The sequence below is a fragment of the Blennius ocellaris genome (assembly GCF_963422515.1).
Source record: "Blennius ocellaris genome assembly, chromosome: 1".
Classification (NCBI taxonomy): Eukaryota; Metazoa; Chordata; class Actinopteri; order Blenniiformes; family Blenniidae; genus Blennius; species Blennius ocellaris.
This window is the reverse complement of record NC_137650.1, coordinates 12,208,037-12,224,364: the sequence shown is the minus strand read 5'-3', so window position 1 is coordinate 12,224,364 and position 16,328 is coordinate 12,208,037. Positions and strand designations below refer to the sequence as shown.

General features: G+C 41.2%; 1 protein-coding gene across 1 annotated transcript in view; it reads right to left on the bottom strand.

Moving 5' to 3' along the window:
- The window catches only part of LOC308148910 (aminopeptidase N-like), a gene marked incomplete at its 3' end in the record, with an annotated part of 14,306 nt that extends 885 nt beyond the window's left edge, over nt 1–13,421 (bottom strand). Inside the window, exons 1-19 of the mRNA XM_080520475.1 lie at nt 13,299–13,421; nt 11,247–11,975; nt 10,982–11,124; nt 10,605–10,741; nt 10,380–10,506; nt 7,825–7,979; nt 7,166–7,279; nt 6,940–7,083; nt 5,199–5,264; nt 4,979–5,044; nt 3,107–3,282; nt 2,798–2,874; nt 1,744–1,877; nt 1,292–1,347; nt 1,069–1,216; nt 877–968; nt 662–772; nt 362–529; nt 1–106 (exon numbers count right to left, since the gene is read on the bottom strand). Coding sequence (XP_080376601.1) covers nt 1–106; nt 362–529; nt 662–772; nt 877–968; nt 1,069–1,216; nt 1,292–1,347; nt 1,744–1,877; nt 2,798–2,874; nt 3,107–3,282; nt 4,979–5,044; nt 5,199–5,264; nt 6,940–7,083; nt 7,166–7,279; nt 7,825–7,979; nt 10,380–10,506; nt 10,605–10,741; nt 10,982–11,124; nt 11,247–11,851 — 2,625 coding nt within the window. The 5' untranslated portion in view covers nt 11,852–11,975; nt 13,299–13,421. The remainder of the gene's footprint in view (nt 107–361; nt 530–661; nt 773–876; nt 969–1,068; nt 1,217–1,291; nt 1,348–1,743; nt 1,878–2,797; nt 2,875–3,106; nt 3,283–4,978; nt 5,045–5,198; nt 5,265–6,939; nt 7,084–7,165; nt 7,280–7,824; nt 7,980–10,379; nt 10,507–10,604; nt 10,742–10,981; nt 11,125–11,246; nt 11,976–13,298) is intronic.
- Nucleotides 13,422–16,328: the final 2,907 nt, after the last annotated feature.

Here is a 16,328-nt window from a genome sequence, read left to right as displayed (position 1 = left end):
GTTCGACGCCAGCGGCATTCCGACAACATTTTGTGCGATGTAGTGGATGGTCGAGGTGGCATCCTGCTTCCGGATTTTAGTTGGGTCAAGGGTGTACTCCAGGTACCTGCATCAAGAAATACCCCCACAAAAAAATAAATAATTGTTTTTGCTTTTAAAGAACACAGTGAAGCTCAATTTCAGTGCGAGTGCGCTAGACTAATATAAACATGACCGTAATGACCTTTAAATAAAAATTTTACTGCAACCCTAAATATTGTCTTTATTTCAGTCCATTTGTACAGTTTGAAGTGGCGAATACAGATCGATTTCTGAACTTTGAAGTGCATTACATGGTGGTGTCATTCATAAGAAACTGCACCTGTTTAAAAGCCAGGGTGCTCTCGTGCAGGCCAAGGCCGACCTGAGTCTGGAGGCTTCGGACGCAAGAGTGGAATTCTTGAATATTCTCCAGGCAAAGTCCCACTCCTCTGCACCACCGAAGGCTATTGCGCTGCAGTAAACGGTGCTTTTCAGGTTGGGGCGAATCCTGGGTGGCATAATGTAGGGTATATAATGGGTACAGATGTGAGACACACAGGCAGTGTGTTGGAAGCTTGAAGATCTGGGACACATCGGGACAAAGTCCAGCAGTCCTGAAGGGTTGAATTCAACTACTCACGGGTTGTCACCTGGATTGTTCATCCACTGTCTGTACCAGCTTCTGATCAGCTCCCTGCAGCCCTCCACACCCATGCTGCAGGCTATCTGTATGGCATTGATCTGATTATACCTGAGAAGGAAGGTGATTGAGTAAACTGGAAAAACAATGTCAAATGTGTTAAAACGCCGCTTTTGGGACATTAAACCAAACAGATCTGCCTTCAGTTTCCCTACTTGTCGGTGTGGCTTGCAGGCTCTCGGGTAAAGTTGGCTGTCAGTGTCTTGAAGTGTTGAAAAAGTGGTCGGATTTGTTTCTTGAGATACGCCTGAAAAAATACACCAACACAGTTTTAAAGCTCCGATGTTTTTCTCTTTTCGGGTTATTATCAGCACAAATACTGGTATTTCCAGAGATGCGGATCAAACCTGTAAAGCTCCGTAGACCTCGGTGCGGTCAAACATAAGAATGTAGTAGTCGAGGTTTCTCCGAGCCGACTCCCAGGGGATGTAATCTCTCTCGTTGGACATGTATTTAGTTGTTTTCAGGGCCAGTGTTGTACTGATGATCTTGGCTCTGACACAACAACAAACTGTTCCAAGCTTTGCAAAACACACATGTAGGAAATGTTTGAGACTTAGCTTTCTTTACCTGGCGAGGTTGAATGCATCGTCTATGATCTGTGCTCTGTTCATGACTGATAAAGCCTGATGGGAATAAGCAAACACAAATAAAAAACACACAAAAGACATTACTGCTTAAATGGCTCCAATTTCAGAAAATGGGTGAGGATGGTACAGGTGTAAAAGCATTTCACAAAGCCAGCATATTTCAATTTAATTAACAATTAAAGACAATTTTACTCAAATATGTTTAAAAAAAAAACAAGAACATGATGAAAAAATGTATGTTGGAGTTGGCTCGAATATTTTAATACTAAGTTTGTCCCTAACAACAAAAACATGGCCTTCCTTCCTCACAGAGAGTTGGTTGGTTGAGTTGTCAGGCGACGACTTCATTCCAGGATAAATTGGACATCATTCCCTTTTCTGTAATTGTCTAATGGAGTGCAAATCGGAGATAAGAACCAGGCTGTGACTCACCTGATGGTTGGTGTTGAGCAGTGTGAGGAGACGATTCCAGTTGTCAAGATCGTAGTTCACCCTGAAGTATCCGGATACATTAGTGTTTGCCAGCACCCAGTCCGATCTGGAAACTCTCATTGGCCCGTGAGTGTCTAAGCAAAAGCGTCGGAGGAAAAAAAGAAAATGCATGCATGCATAAATAAAGCAGACTGTCTAACTCTGCCATTGCGTCATCATCATTTAGCGCATCATTTTTATTCAATTTGATCAGTTTTGATCAGGTTGCAACAAAGTGATGACGGGAAGTAAAGACTCGCTGTTACAAAGGAAACCTCTGAAGAACCAGACTTCAGGACATCAGAGTGACCAAGGACGATAAACAAAATAGCATTTAACCCTCCAAAAAGCAACTAAGAAAAACAACATCCATTCATCTTCTTCAGTGCTTCGTCTCCATGGGGGTCTTGGTTGTTATAGGGAGTGTCGTCTGTGTCGTCTGATCCCCCGTGAACTGTGTGCAGTGTGCGTTTAATGTTTTGTTCATTTAATATGTTGTGTGCTTGTGTATGTTTCACGTCTGTGTCCTTCTCCCCTCGGCCAGGTCGTCTCAGTTGCTCAGACTCCAGACATCCAGCAGTTCCTTGTGTTTCCCCCCCCCCCCCCAATTTTCCTCTTGTTGCTCATGCTTTTGACCTCAGCGTGTTTTGGATTCTCCCTCGCCTCGCGCAGTGGACACCTTTGGACTCTATTTTTGTGTCAAGCATGCTTTTGGGTCCATCACGTTCCTGACATGGAGAACAAAGAAGTCCAGACATCCCTCGTCCCTGTGACGTCATCCAGCTGCTATTTGGCGATTCCAAGCCAACATAAAAATATAATCTCCCCAGATTATTATTATTTGTTGAACATTTTCTCTCAGCCTCCTCCCTGTTGGCCAAAGGCAGACAACCGCTGGGCGTCCAAATCGGATGACATGCCAATCACTGGCAAACATGATGATGCAGTGGTTTGCAAAGTTGCATTATACCAATAAGTTTCCTCATTCATAGAGGCTCAATGAGCCTTCCCATACCTGCGTTTTGAAGGAGCCAGTACTGTTGCTGCTCCACTCCCGTCTTCATCCATTTAATAGGAACAAACCACGTGTAGCTGGATAAACGGATTAAAACAATAAATCAAGAAATGACACATGATGGTGATGCAATTCTTTTAGCTGTCTTCTCTGCTGCCACTGCTTTTATGATCTTTGTCTTGTAAGATACAATATTTCTAACCTCATTCTAAAATAGTTTGCATGCTTGGACCAGTAGGGATGATGTTAAGTATCTCTTTAAAAATCATCTATGTGGAACTTACAGGAAAAGGTAAAAATGATTCCTACTTGAACTGAGATGGCCTGTCCACCACAGAGTCTGGATCCAACAGGAAGTGTTTCTGTGTGATACTTCCTGTCCGGGTGTCAATAGTGACCACTGGGTAGCCCATCTGGAGTGTCCAGCGGTTCATGATTTCATGGACAGAGTGTGGAATCTGAATACTTGGTGTGTTTTCAACGGCCTGCCAGCAAAACAGAAGGAAGTATGGAGCAAGCTCTCAAACGCACCCATAACCATAAAGGCAGGTTAAGTTATTCAATGTAGATTTTCACAATACTTAAATGAGTAAAATGCTATCAAAACAGGATATAACAAGTAAAGTACGGCATTTTGGAAAATGTACATTTGAAAAAGTAGAAACAGGACCATATCTGCCCCTTGTAACAACCATTAATGTAAATAATGGCCAATAATTACTGATCATATTGTTATAATTTTGTCTATTCTGAAAGTAATAAAGCCAATAATGTAATACATTAGTCAAAGATTTCTTTGAAACTGTGATTGAGAGAGTGTTGCAGAGTTCTCAATGAAAAAATATGATGACTATCGTATACGCCAGTGTTTTTCAATCACTGTGCCGCGGCACAATGGTGTTCCGCGAGATATAGTCAGGTGTGCCATGGGAAATTATCCAATTTCACATTAAAAAAAAAAAAAAAACATTTACTCTCACAGTAACCAAACTGTGTTTTTGTTCCTCGGTTCAGATAGTTAATTATTTCGTCTAGTTTCTGTCACTGTCACTGACACAGTACTTTGATACAAGATGGGAGCAGCCACAGGTGGTGCTGATTAACCAGACTGACGTCTGTTAAGTTTCTGGAATGTGTTGCTGGAAGTTATTGAGGGTTATTGTTGGGGTTGTCGTGTGTTGATTTGTGCTTGTGTTGTGTTTTTGTTCCTCGGTTCAGATAGTTAATTATTTTGTCTGGTTTGGTTTGGTTTGTTGGATGTTGGTGTGCAACCATGAGTGAGAAATTTGTTGGGTGGAGTCTCATCCTGTTACGAAGTTTCGGTTACGTGTGATCATGTCAAAATAAAAGTTTCTGGTGTTCAGCTGGCAGAATAGAATTTTGACTCAGAGCAATCCTACTGTAGATCTCGCCACAGTAGTTATTCACGTTTACTCTGCACACTGCTCGGACAGCGGCTGTGAGAGTAAATGTTTTTTAAGAAAAAATGTGACATTGGATAATTTCCCACGGCGGAACACCAGTGTGCTGAGGCACAGTGGTTAAAAAACAAAACACTGCACTATACACATCTTTGATAAGCAGACTATAAAACCTGCAAAATAAATATTTTATTCCTTTGAAACGTATCCCCATGTATATATAATTACATTACTGGATATAGTTATAACATTTAGAAAAGGATTTTAAAAATATGTTTTCAATCATGAAATAACTTATTGGCTAAATGTTATTATGATATTGAATCAAACATCTTATTACACGACTATCATCTTATTTTAGGGGCTTCAATACTGTCAAAAGGGGCCAAAACAGTCAGTTAATACGTGCTTGGCCATTAATACATTATTTCTTGCTACACCTCTGCATATTATCCCCTCTTTTTGTACCAAAAGTCTTTGAAAATCTGGTAAAAGAGGAAACTTGTTGCTGAAGTTTGAGGAGACAACTGTCAGATTCTTGTCTGATCCATCTGCTCAGCAGATCTGGCTCCGTTTTTATTTGTTTGCCCTAAATGTTGTCATTGTTGTGAGGTCTGGACTGCAGGCAGACCAGTTTACCTCCTCTGCGCGACCTCCCATGAAAAAAATGAGAACTGTAAATTATTGGATCCTGTTTTTAATTTGCATTTTACAGATCACTCAAACCTTTTTAGGGACTACACTTTATTATTGAGCGTACCTGCTGGAGATGGTCCCACAGATCTGTATATACTGTGTTGCCAAAGGCGAACGTGTTCAAGTAAGACTGAGGAGACAAAGCAACATGAGCTTCCTGTTAACTCCTTTTTGGATCGGGATGCGTTAGAGCATGACAGGAAGAAGAAACTGGTACAGTCATTGACACGTAGACTGGCAGTAGGCCTCAAGCGATGAGACCAAGTTTCAGATTTATTACTCACACTGAGTCCTCTGGCAAACACCGGCTCAGTGAGGAACTCGGATAGCATCCGGAGAACTGCTGCACCCTGAAAACGACCAGCACAAATCATTACAATCCAACCGGTTTGAACTTCTCACAACATGCAATTCAACCCAAGGCAAATATTACAACAGCATGTTGCTCTGGTGATGTGATCTGGCCCCAATTGAAATGGAAAAATCCTGAATCAACCAAAGAGTCTGAGTCATACTGCTGTTTCCCTCAAATACACAAGTCTGGAATTTTACAATTGCTGGCAAAGATTTTTTTTTTATTCTTCAATTGATCAGTAAAGTGGAAAATTCCATAAAAGGCATAAATTGTAGCAATTTCTCAAGACTCTGCTGCATTTCTGGGAATTGTAACACATCGGTCTGACTATAACACGGTGTTTTCAAGGTTTTGGATGCTTTGAAGTAACTTGTCATTATTCAGACTCATCTGAAAGGAAAATGTACTTTTTAATTAATTTTCAATTCAGCTTTATTCATAGGCTATTGCTCCAAATACAAAAGTATATGTTTTTTACATCTCAACCTCAACATATTAAGAATAAAGTGGCTTTAATTCTTCTCGTTATGTCAAATTATTCAATATTTAGGCTTATTGCATTTTTGAAATGAACACTTCTTTTTTATCTTCACATAAAAAGCATGATGGTGCCACTATTTCACTGTAACAAGCTATTAAAAATATTTCTTCACAATATACCACCAATTTATTGTTTAAATAACTCACAGAACTGCAATACATTATGTTTTCATGCATTGTGCATTCCGTCTCTGCCAATTTGAAATGGCAGGATATTAAATATTAATCAAAAAGTGCCATTAATCATGATTCATTTGCAAAAATCGTAATATCTAATTAAAAGGCAAAGAGATATTTCCGTACATGCTTAAGCGTTTGCATGTTATTCTGAAATCGTGTCATCACTGCAACGCTCAATGACGTTAATGCATCTTCACTGAGTATTATGCAGTCTAATTAGAAAACGCAGTGCCTGGTTTCACACAGCAGGAAATCTTCCTCTCAGTAAGATTTGGCTTATGTTGCTCTTCTCTGCTCCTACTCACTGTGTACAGCTGCACTGATGGCTGCGCCTCTGTAAATTTCACCCATCTACAAAAATAAATCCTGGATTTTATTTATTTATGGGGGGGGGGGGGGGGTTTGGTGGGGTTTTTTCGAGACCATTGAGCTTGTGGTTACTCTTTGGAGTGAGGCCCTCCCGTCATGACTACTGAGTTTGGCCACATCAATGTCGAGAGTCGGGAGCTCCAAACCTCCAGCATCTCAGAGTAATGGAGGACATTGTGCTCATTAATTTTTCTTCCATCAATCTCAAAATGTGTTCATTCACAAAGTCCTGTTTTGTCAGAGTTCCATCAAATTCATTGAAGACCATGTCTTCTTTTTCTTTTTGGCAGACGACGTGATGACCTGGGAATTGTTCGTTACAGTTTCTTGGAATTCAGTGAAGCACATGTGCAATCCACTGATATTTCAGACGCATTTCAAGGACCACTGACTAAAGTAAGGTCTTAATATTTAAATATCTATGAAATCGGTGTGCACAATTACTTTGCTTTTCATCATTTTTGAAGGACTGTGATTGGAAAAACCATGAAGTAATATATCCTGCAATACCAAAAACAGGAATGGGATGTCTGCAGATGACCTTGAATGAAACGCGAGACGAAGCTCTGGCGGGAGCTGACCTTGCTGTAGGAAATGGTGTTGAACATCTCACTGATCTGAGCGGGGTCGTTGACCTCGTCCTCTCGGCGGGACAGCGGATGAGAGGACGCCAGAGCGTCCACTGCAAACACCCTCTGAACGTCATACAGGATGATCTGGTCTTTCTGTAGCCGAGCGAAAGAGGCGAGCGAGGAGAGTGAATGCCGAGCGTGTGAGACGCTTTAACGTCGGGGAAACGACTCTTACTATGTTCCAGGTGGGCTCGGCAAAATCCGCTCCGAGGTACTCCACAAATGAGGCAAATCCCTCATTCAGCCACAAGTCATTCCACCATTTCAACGTCACCAGGTTGCCAAACCACTGAAAAAAAACAAAAAAAACAAACCAAATAAAAAAAATCATGATGTGCAAAAACACACATTACAGTTCTGCAGTGGTAAGTGCCATTCCACTTAACGAGCTCAAAGAACTAATGTTTCCATGAACTTTGATTTTGGTGAACGGTTAGCACGGCGGTTTAGCTCCAAGCAAAATATGAAGTGAATCTGCTGGGGATTAAGAAATTCCCAACCTCAAAATTTCCATTATGTTGTTTTACAGCGGGTGTGTGTGTGTGTGTGTGTGTGTGTGTGTGTGTGTGTGTGTGTGGGGGGTGCAAGGTCAGCTGCTCCCACTGCAATGATTTGTCATCTGCTTTCACAAAAGGGAGTTTAATGTTCAAGCTTGAGACTCATTTGAACGTTTCTGCATTACTGAGGGAAAAAGACCTCGTGGAAATCATGAAATCATCACGGCCTTGAGTGCAATCCTCAGAGTGTGTGAGGGAGAAGAAAAGGGCTTGTTTTGTCATTAGTGAAGCTGAAAATGTACCGATGACAGAGTTTAGGAAGAGTAATGTCACACACCATGTGGGCGAGTTCATGGGAGATGACAGTGGTGACCCTCTCTTTGTTTCCAGTAGAGGAAAGGACGGGGTCAAAAAGCAAGGCTGTTTCCCTGTATGTAACCAGACCCCAGTTCTCCATCGCTCCGGCGTTGAAATCCGGCAGAGCGATCTGATCTAGAGAGAAAAGGAAGCGGTGAAAACAAGCCAGAGTGTCTACAAAATCAGTTGTTACAATGTGCAAAAGAATCAGTGACTTAAAAAAAAACAAACAAAAAACAAAAAACAATGATATGAGAAACCCAGATGTTTGGTCACATATTGGAAGAACAGAGAGAAATATTTTCATCTTTCAGGAAACTAAATAGCAGCACATAGAAACACACAACTTAATGAGATTTCAACATGGTCACACCCACTTATCTCTCATACGGTCATCATAAGATTGTTTTCAGGTCAAAGACTCTCAGCTCTTTCCACTTCAAGTCTAATTTTCTATGCAGTGGGTGGCCCTGATTGCTAAAACCAAGATCAACTGCTACAATCCAATCCAATTCTACTTTATTTGTATAACACATTTTAAACAACAACAAAGGTTGACCAAAGTGCTTCACAGTTCAAAAAAAAAAAAAAAAAAAAAAAGATAAATAAAACAATCAGTGAGTAAAAACAGGGTAAAAACAAGGCCACAATATTACAGTGTCAGTGCTCAATTAGTGTTAAAACGAGTGCATATGTGTTTTGACTCGACCTTGAAGGACCGAATAGTTTTATTGTGGACAGAAAGGCGATTCCACAGACGGGGTGCAGCAACGGAAAAGGCACAGTTACCTCAACTTTTTAATTAAGGACCATCTGATTTGATGACAGCAAAACAATAAAGACAGTGAAGCCGGAGCCGACAGAGAGACGTCTGATTGAGGACAATGTAGACGGAGATGCAGTCGTTCAATCTCGATGTGATAAAGGTGCATATGGCTCTCTCACAGTTGTTGTGAGACACTGGATTTTATTTTGGCCAACAGCCTCAACTGAAAGAAACCAGTTTTTAAAACAAAATTGATTTGTTTATCAAGATTGAAACGACTGTCAAGAATCACCCCAAGATCTTTTGAGAAAGGTTGATTATAAGTTGGTCTGCACTGACACAATGATTATTGTCTCTGTATTCATGACACATCTGGAGCGGTTCTGTCAAATCGGCCTGTTTCTATATTCAGGCATCATCAAGAATCACCACAGAAATCATTCTTAACCATGGATATTTCCTCAGTTTTCGCCTCAATTTAAAGATGTGACAGAACTATTGGACCATTGTAGACTGAATTAAGTGAAAATTTATATATATAGTGATTTTGACCCGGCACCAAACACACATTACGAGTGTGTCGTCTTCCACTGGTTTGTTTTGATTGTGTTTGGATGGGTTTTCAGGGACATAAATGAAGTGCGAGAAACACCAAAACACAAATAAACCAACAGGTCATTAAGCAGAAGTAACTGCTGTGTGCTTGGAGGTACGGTTATTACCTTTAGTAATGGAGCCCAGTGGCTCTGAGAATTAAAAGCTGAATAAAGTAAAGACCTTATTATTCTGGATGAACGACATGCGACTTCGTACTACGTTTTCCTTCAGGTACTGACATCTTTTCTCCACATTGAAGAGATGCTGTATTTTATCAGGCGACACCAAATAAACCAAATGTTTTTTTTGCATCATAACCTCAAATTGGGATTTAACAACTTTTATGTTTAATGGAGAGAAAAATGTTTTTATTTTATCCTCTGGATCACAGCCAGATGAATCTTAAAAAGAATCTAGTGCAGTGGAAACATTCATTTAAGTGTGTGTGAGAGTGTGTGTGAGGGAGTGTGTGTATTTTACTCTGGAGAAGGGGTAATTGGAAATACAAAGAAAGGTGAAATTGATAGTTGTTTGAAGAATCACTAGTATTTCCCAACAGGCTTTCTTTTTTTTTGGTAATTTTTGAGAAAAGAAATCATAGTAAATACATTTGGAAATGCAGGGCTGAATTTTCTATCTATTGATTTTGAAGGTAATATAATAAACAACAGAATAGTTAGACTCAAAGCCATTGAAGTTGAACAGCTATGTCAGTTGAATATATAAAATTGGCCATAATGTGAAACCATGATTGACATTGGCATGTGATGAATATGAAACAACTGATGGTAAGTCCTCCTCTTTACCGTGGAACACAGGCAGGTCAGTATTGATGCTGTGCAGTGTAAGTTCAGGGATATATTGCAACTTATAGATATCCAGTGTTGTGCATCTCATGCTCACAGACAATTTAAAGCAGCGGGTAACATAGCTGTGTACAACACACTGCTGCACTTCAGCAGAAACGTAGCAATGCCCTGGTTTCCTTCAACATTGAAACTTTAAAAATGACTGTTGCCATTCCTGGAGGAAACACACGGATCGAAACATCCTGCAGCAAACGTGAGGTGAAGTTTTCTTTCCATCCAGTGTGCCTTGGGATATGAGACGAATATTTCTGTCCTCACAGGAAAGTGTTTTTCGTCGGCATGCCGATGCAGGTGTCGACCTACCTGACTTAGAGAGGGGATACGTTGTGTTGTAGTAACGCTCGTAGAACTGCAGGATCGGGCCGGTGACATTGAGAGCATAGTCACCCTGCCTGCTCGCTATGGCTTTCCTCTGGGCCCAGATTCGGATCTGCAAAGTCCACAGTAACAGAGTTGAAGAGCAAAATCTTGACTGTATACAGACCTCACTGGTCACATCAGATAAACTCCAAAGAAACTATTTCTTACCAGCAGATTGTTTTGGGACGACTTAATGTGAACAAAGTCACTGACAATAAATGCCAGCAGGTATGTCGACATCCTCTCCGTGGGCTCAAACGAAGTGACTTTAAGTTGCACGCCGTCGATGATGACGTCCGAAGCATCTGCTCACAAAGAGGAGAAAGTTAGACCTTGACCATCGGTTAGCATTAACACTGTAGGGTAGTTGCTTTTTGTTTCTCGACGTTGTTCTAGATATTAATCATTTACAGTCAGACTCTCAATCACGCAGATACTTCATAACATCCAGTCATTTGTTCTGAGACTCATGAGGAGACTGTTTGATACATCAATCCAAATATTTCCAGTTACATTTAAGCGATTCAGTTTCCTATTTAACTAACCCTTTTCCATGCCGTTGGACAGAGCCACGGTGCCTGGGGGGTGGGTGATGGTCACACTGAAAACTGCTTTCATTGCTGGCTCATCAAAGCAAGGAAAGGCTTGCCTGGCATACGTTGCCTGCATCTGTGAGGTAGCGACCACTCTGCAAAGTGTTTACGTTACATGTAACTCAAGCACACAAGAGAATCGAGGGAAATCTGTCAAAGTCACACCGAAAGTCCCAACATTAGAACAATACTGCACTTATTCTCTGCCGTCTCTTACGTGTTCACGCCATCCCGAAGGTATTCGCTCCTGTAGAAGCCCTCCAGATCATCTGCCAGCTCCCCCACAAATCCTGTTTGAAGTACATAGGTGGCTCCAGCAGTCAGTCTGTGGTGCAGCTGAATAACCAAATACTCCGTTCTCTCCACCAGCCAGGTCTTCTGAATCGCTGGCGCCGTGGCTTGGCCCAGGCCGCTCAGTTTCGCCTGGTGCCCGGAGGAGGTGGTGAGGTTCAGCTTGCTGGAGTGAATGATGATGAGATCTGTGCCTTTCACACACCTGAAGACCACCGAGGAGTGTCCAGTGAAGATGTACAGGCCGTCTGCGTTGGGCTGCAGCCGAGGCCACAGGCTCACGTTGTAAGAAATGGGGACGAGCGAGTCTGGGAGTCTGTAGTAGTCCCAGGGATCCTTTGGGGTGAAGGCCGTGGTGGGGGCTGCAGGCGCACTGGTGCTAGCCGATGCTCCATCTCCAGGCTTACCTTGAGTCTTCCCTCTTTCCTTGTGATAGGCGATGGAAAGAGCTAGGATTGTCATCAGTGCAATGGCTGCCAGTAAAAGCAATCCAAGGCCTACGTTCTTGCTGATGTAGTAGACTTTCCCCATGTCTGATTTAGGTTAGTGTGAAATTCTGAGGAGTCTCAGTCTGTTTCTGTCCAGCTCAGCAGGACTTTTCCCGTCTCAGTTAATGGCTGAGCTATTAACATGGCAAAAATACGTTTCCATAAACCTGCAGAGAGAAGAAAGAATAAAGTAGTTTTCATAGTTTCAATAGAGTGTTTCAATCATTCAATTTCATTTGTCTTCATAAGTCCAAGTGGTTTTTGTTTAGAGCTTTGCCTTGTGTGCTGCCAGAAAGTCTAAACAATGTTTGTTTGTTTTTTTTGTTAATGCGGCTTTTTATTGGGGAACTAATTGATAGAATGATGCAATGTATCCTTACCCCTTTGTGCGGATAATGGAAAAGGCGTAAGCACCGAATGCACCATTAAACACTGGAGGAAGTGCCAGTAAAAATACGAGTAACCAAACTACAGAGCTCTGCTGTCAGGCAACATTTACACTATGTGAGGCACGGCTGAGAAGCTGCAATGACTAAATTGCTGTTGAAGAATTTACTATGTCAGCGTTTAGTGTATCCACACATAACCAGTAACAGAATAGATACAGTCTCAATGTCAACTTTGAAGATGCAACATATACAATACAGTTTCTTTCCCACGTGGTGTCCTGATGATATTTTTAAAGACTGTTCCGTGATGTGCAGTTGGTGCATTTACCTACAACAGCAAGCTTTCCAACTTGATAAAGTCAGTTTAACCTGGTAATATGGGATTCACTGCAAGATGGTGTCAATCAAAGAAGCAGGGAGAATCTCTTGGCAGCGACACATTGGTGTGACCTAAGTAATAAACAGGTTCATGACAATTACCCTCTGGATCCAGTCTGACCTTTACAATCAAGGTTTTTTTTTAATGTCATATCTGGAAGTCTTAGGAAAATCTCCTTAACCAAAATTGTACCATTTCATTTAGTTCAACTGAGGCGTCTTATTCACTCCCAGAAAACCAATCTTAGCAACCGTTATCCAGAAACTTTGCTCGACTCTTCGCTGACTCTTAAGCCTGAATAAGTGAATAATTTCTAGCATTTATATGATAATCAGCTCTTCTATTTCTCCAAACATTCAGGAGAGCAGGAACCTCATTACAGGGGGAATATTGGCAAAGATGCTTACATGTGGTCACTCCTCTTCAATTTGTGCAAGACACGGCGTCCTGCGGTGCAGAGTAGTACACAAAGCTCATTACACTTATTTGAGGCTCTCTCTGATTTACCCTGGTGGAGCTGATTCATGCAATAGCTACGAACATTCTCCAGCCAATCACTCCCATATGTTCTAATTCCGTCGAAGACTTCCCACTTTTAGGTCCAGAATGTTCAAAACCTTGTGTACAGCTTAAAATATCCCCAATACTCGTGAGCCTCTGCTCAGCCTGTTTGGAACCCCCCCTAAATCATCGACCTCCAGAGCCACGCAGACGGTTTTTACCTTTGCCACCTTGCTGGCCAGGCGGCTCTTTCTCCTCAACTGGAAACAGCCTCACCCTCCTTCACACAGCGGATGGGTGAAAGAGCTGTTTCTGTCCGTTAAACTGGAAAAGCTCAAATCCTCCCCCAATGGTTCCCTGAACACATTTGAAATTGTGATAACTGAGTCCCCTCCTTTTTTTTATTTTCTGTTTTCTTGGGAGTGGACTGTGGGATGAATTAAAAAAAGATCCATAGAGCCAGAACTGTAATGTACAACAACGGCATAACATTAATTTTCCAATTTAGTTAGGGACGTAATCTAATTTATATAAGGAAAAAAAGCCTCATTGACAGAATGTTTGCAGTCCAGGCTCCAAGGACTTTGGGTTGTGGAGTTTGCATGCCTTTCCTGTGTGTATGTGAGTTCAAGGGCAGACATTTTAGATTCATTGTTTACTGTAAAATCATCTGTGGTGTTATTTTTTAGTGCATTCGCTCCTGACGGACAAGCAACCTCTCCAAGATCAGTTGTAGCACCCTGAGACCATAAGTTAGATGACAGGTCTGAGATCGATGGATAAGTGAGTATTTATATGGTACCGTTGTACATTACATAAGTTGGTACTGGTGTTCTCGTTCCTTTTTTTTTTTTTTTAAGAAAGTATTGAGGGATTCAAGATGGATCAAAAAGATGAAGTCAAAAGCTCCAAACCCTTCTGTTATTGCCTTCTTCTCTCTCATCCTACCCTTTTTAGAGGTATCATTCATTTGTATTCCCTTTTTGTTATGAAACAGTTTCTCTTTCATTAAAGTAGAGGTAGGTAGTAGTTTATTTCCCAGTGTTTAGTTCCTTGATTTCATTTGAATTTGGTTTACAGTCTCAGCTCTCTGTCAACAAACACACTGGGTAAATGAACTCCTGTTAGATGAGAACAAAGGCCACAGTGTGAGACCAATCGGCTCTTGATTAGTTGTTTTATTTGTTTATGACTGACGGCTTGGTTTGGTGAGTAAGTCCTTCAGTCCATAAATGTTGATAATGGTGGCAACAACTACTATAAAAGCTCAATATTGTCTATTTAATTCTGAGGTTATTTCTGGTTTCACCTTCTATTCAATTCAAATTAAACGCCAACATTTCAATTACAGTTCCATATTCCACGTCATCATCTCTTCACATTATCAGTCGCTGCACGGAAATCTGTGGTGATAGAGAAAAAGTGCTGCTGGATCAACGTACGTGATCATAGATAAGATGAACACGGGGCGTTCTGTGCCACTTGTGAAATGAACCACTTGTGGTGCAAAAAGAGGTTTTTTTTTTTTTGTTTTGTTTTTTTTCCTGCCTAAGTCACCTCTCCCTTTTCCTTCCAATCTTGAAGCATGTGTTTCCTCCACATCGTCACGTCGCCTTGACCTTATCTTTGTACTGTCCATGTGATATGAAATCAGTCCCCACAAACTGATATGGAATGACTCATCCAAATCGCCTAATACGCAGCTGTAACATATCACATCTTTTATCCTGCCACTAATTGTAGTGGATCAAAAAGTATGATATAGCAGCAATATCCAGACCTTGTTCAAAACACAGCTCCACCGAAAGCAGAATCTCAATCCAGACTTTCCATCTAACCTCAACCCTGTTCTGACGCAGTCAAACATCAGAAAAAGGTAGTAAAACTGAAAGCTCCACCTCAGTTCGTGGTGTGTGAACTCAACACACTGCAGGTACGATGTCTGGAAATGATGCGTCTGAACGTAATGAGACCACACACGCACGCACACACGCACACACCCTGTGTGCTCCTACAATACTCTGCACTAATAACAGAAATGAACTCTTTGTCCCTTTTGAAATATTTCCTTGAAATGATCCTGCACTGAAAGGAGACAGGCTGCAGAAGGAACAAGCATGATTAAGCTGAAAACAACGTGGTTAAATGTTCCAGGCTGGAACATAATCTGCAGCCAGAGGAAAAGGTGGTAATGGCTTCTTTTCATGCCTTTTAACTTTGATTCGCACATCAAACATTATCAAAGAAACCTTGTGATACCAAGTCTTTTAACATTCAGTTTCAAATCTTCCAAGACGATGCAAGAAGAAATATGTTATGCAAATACATTATTGTTTTGTTTTTTTAAATACATTCCTAAAGAAGGTGAACTCAGAGAAGCACATTTGACATCAGTCAGTACCAGCATTTATCAGAAAAAGGGTTTTACCATCATGCATTAGTTAATAAATCTACCTTATCACAGCTAACGTGAAAAGAAACCTCGAGTGAGTTAGTTTTGGCTTCACAGTTTGCTATAAAAACATAGCAGCATTTGTAAATGTGTAGAAGTTCATAGATTTTATTGACTTTACTGGCATCATCTGAACAGTATATCAACTCATACGGGTGATGTCATAGCCGTTTGTCACTTTCTTGCAGATGCTCTGAGTTGTTGAGGGTTTCATGTGTTCATGTGAACGCTCACAAGTTTTTTGAATGTTTCCAGTTCCCACCGTGGTGTGTTTAGGTATGTTATTCATGGATAACAGCTCCAAAGTCCATCATCCATCTTCTGCAGAGCTTTATCTTACTTGGAGTCATGATAGGCTGCAGTCAATCCCAGCTGACTTTAGGTGAGGGTTAGGTTCACCGGGTTCAGGTCACCAGTCTTAACCACACACAAGAAGAACATACAAACTCCACACAGAAAGGTCTGACCGGAACCTTCTCGCCGCCGCGAGACATCTCTAATCCGCCAACATTGCAGAACCACATTCGATATCATTTACGCAGAGACACTGCGATCCTGCCCAGTCTGAGAGGATTACGCTTTTCACTACAACGCGCAAAGCAAGATATGCCTCCACTTAACTTTGATCAAGGTGAAGTCTTCAGGAAGTTAAAAGACTATGTTGTGCCTGAACACAACACAAATAGCTTTTTTTTTTCTTCGTCTATTCCAGCCGTTCTCAAACGTTTTTAGTAATAAAATGTTGAGTTTTCCAAGTCCACCAGTGTTATGACAACAGGCGCATAAAGTCATCAAAACA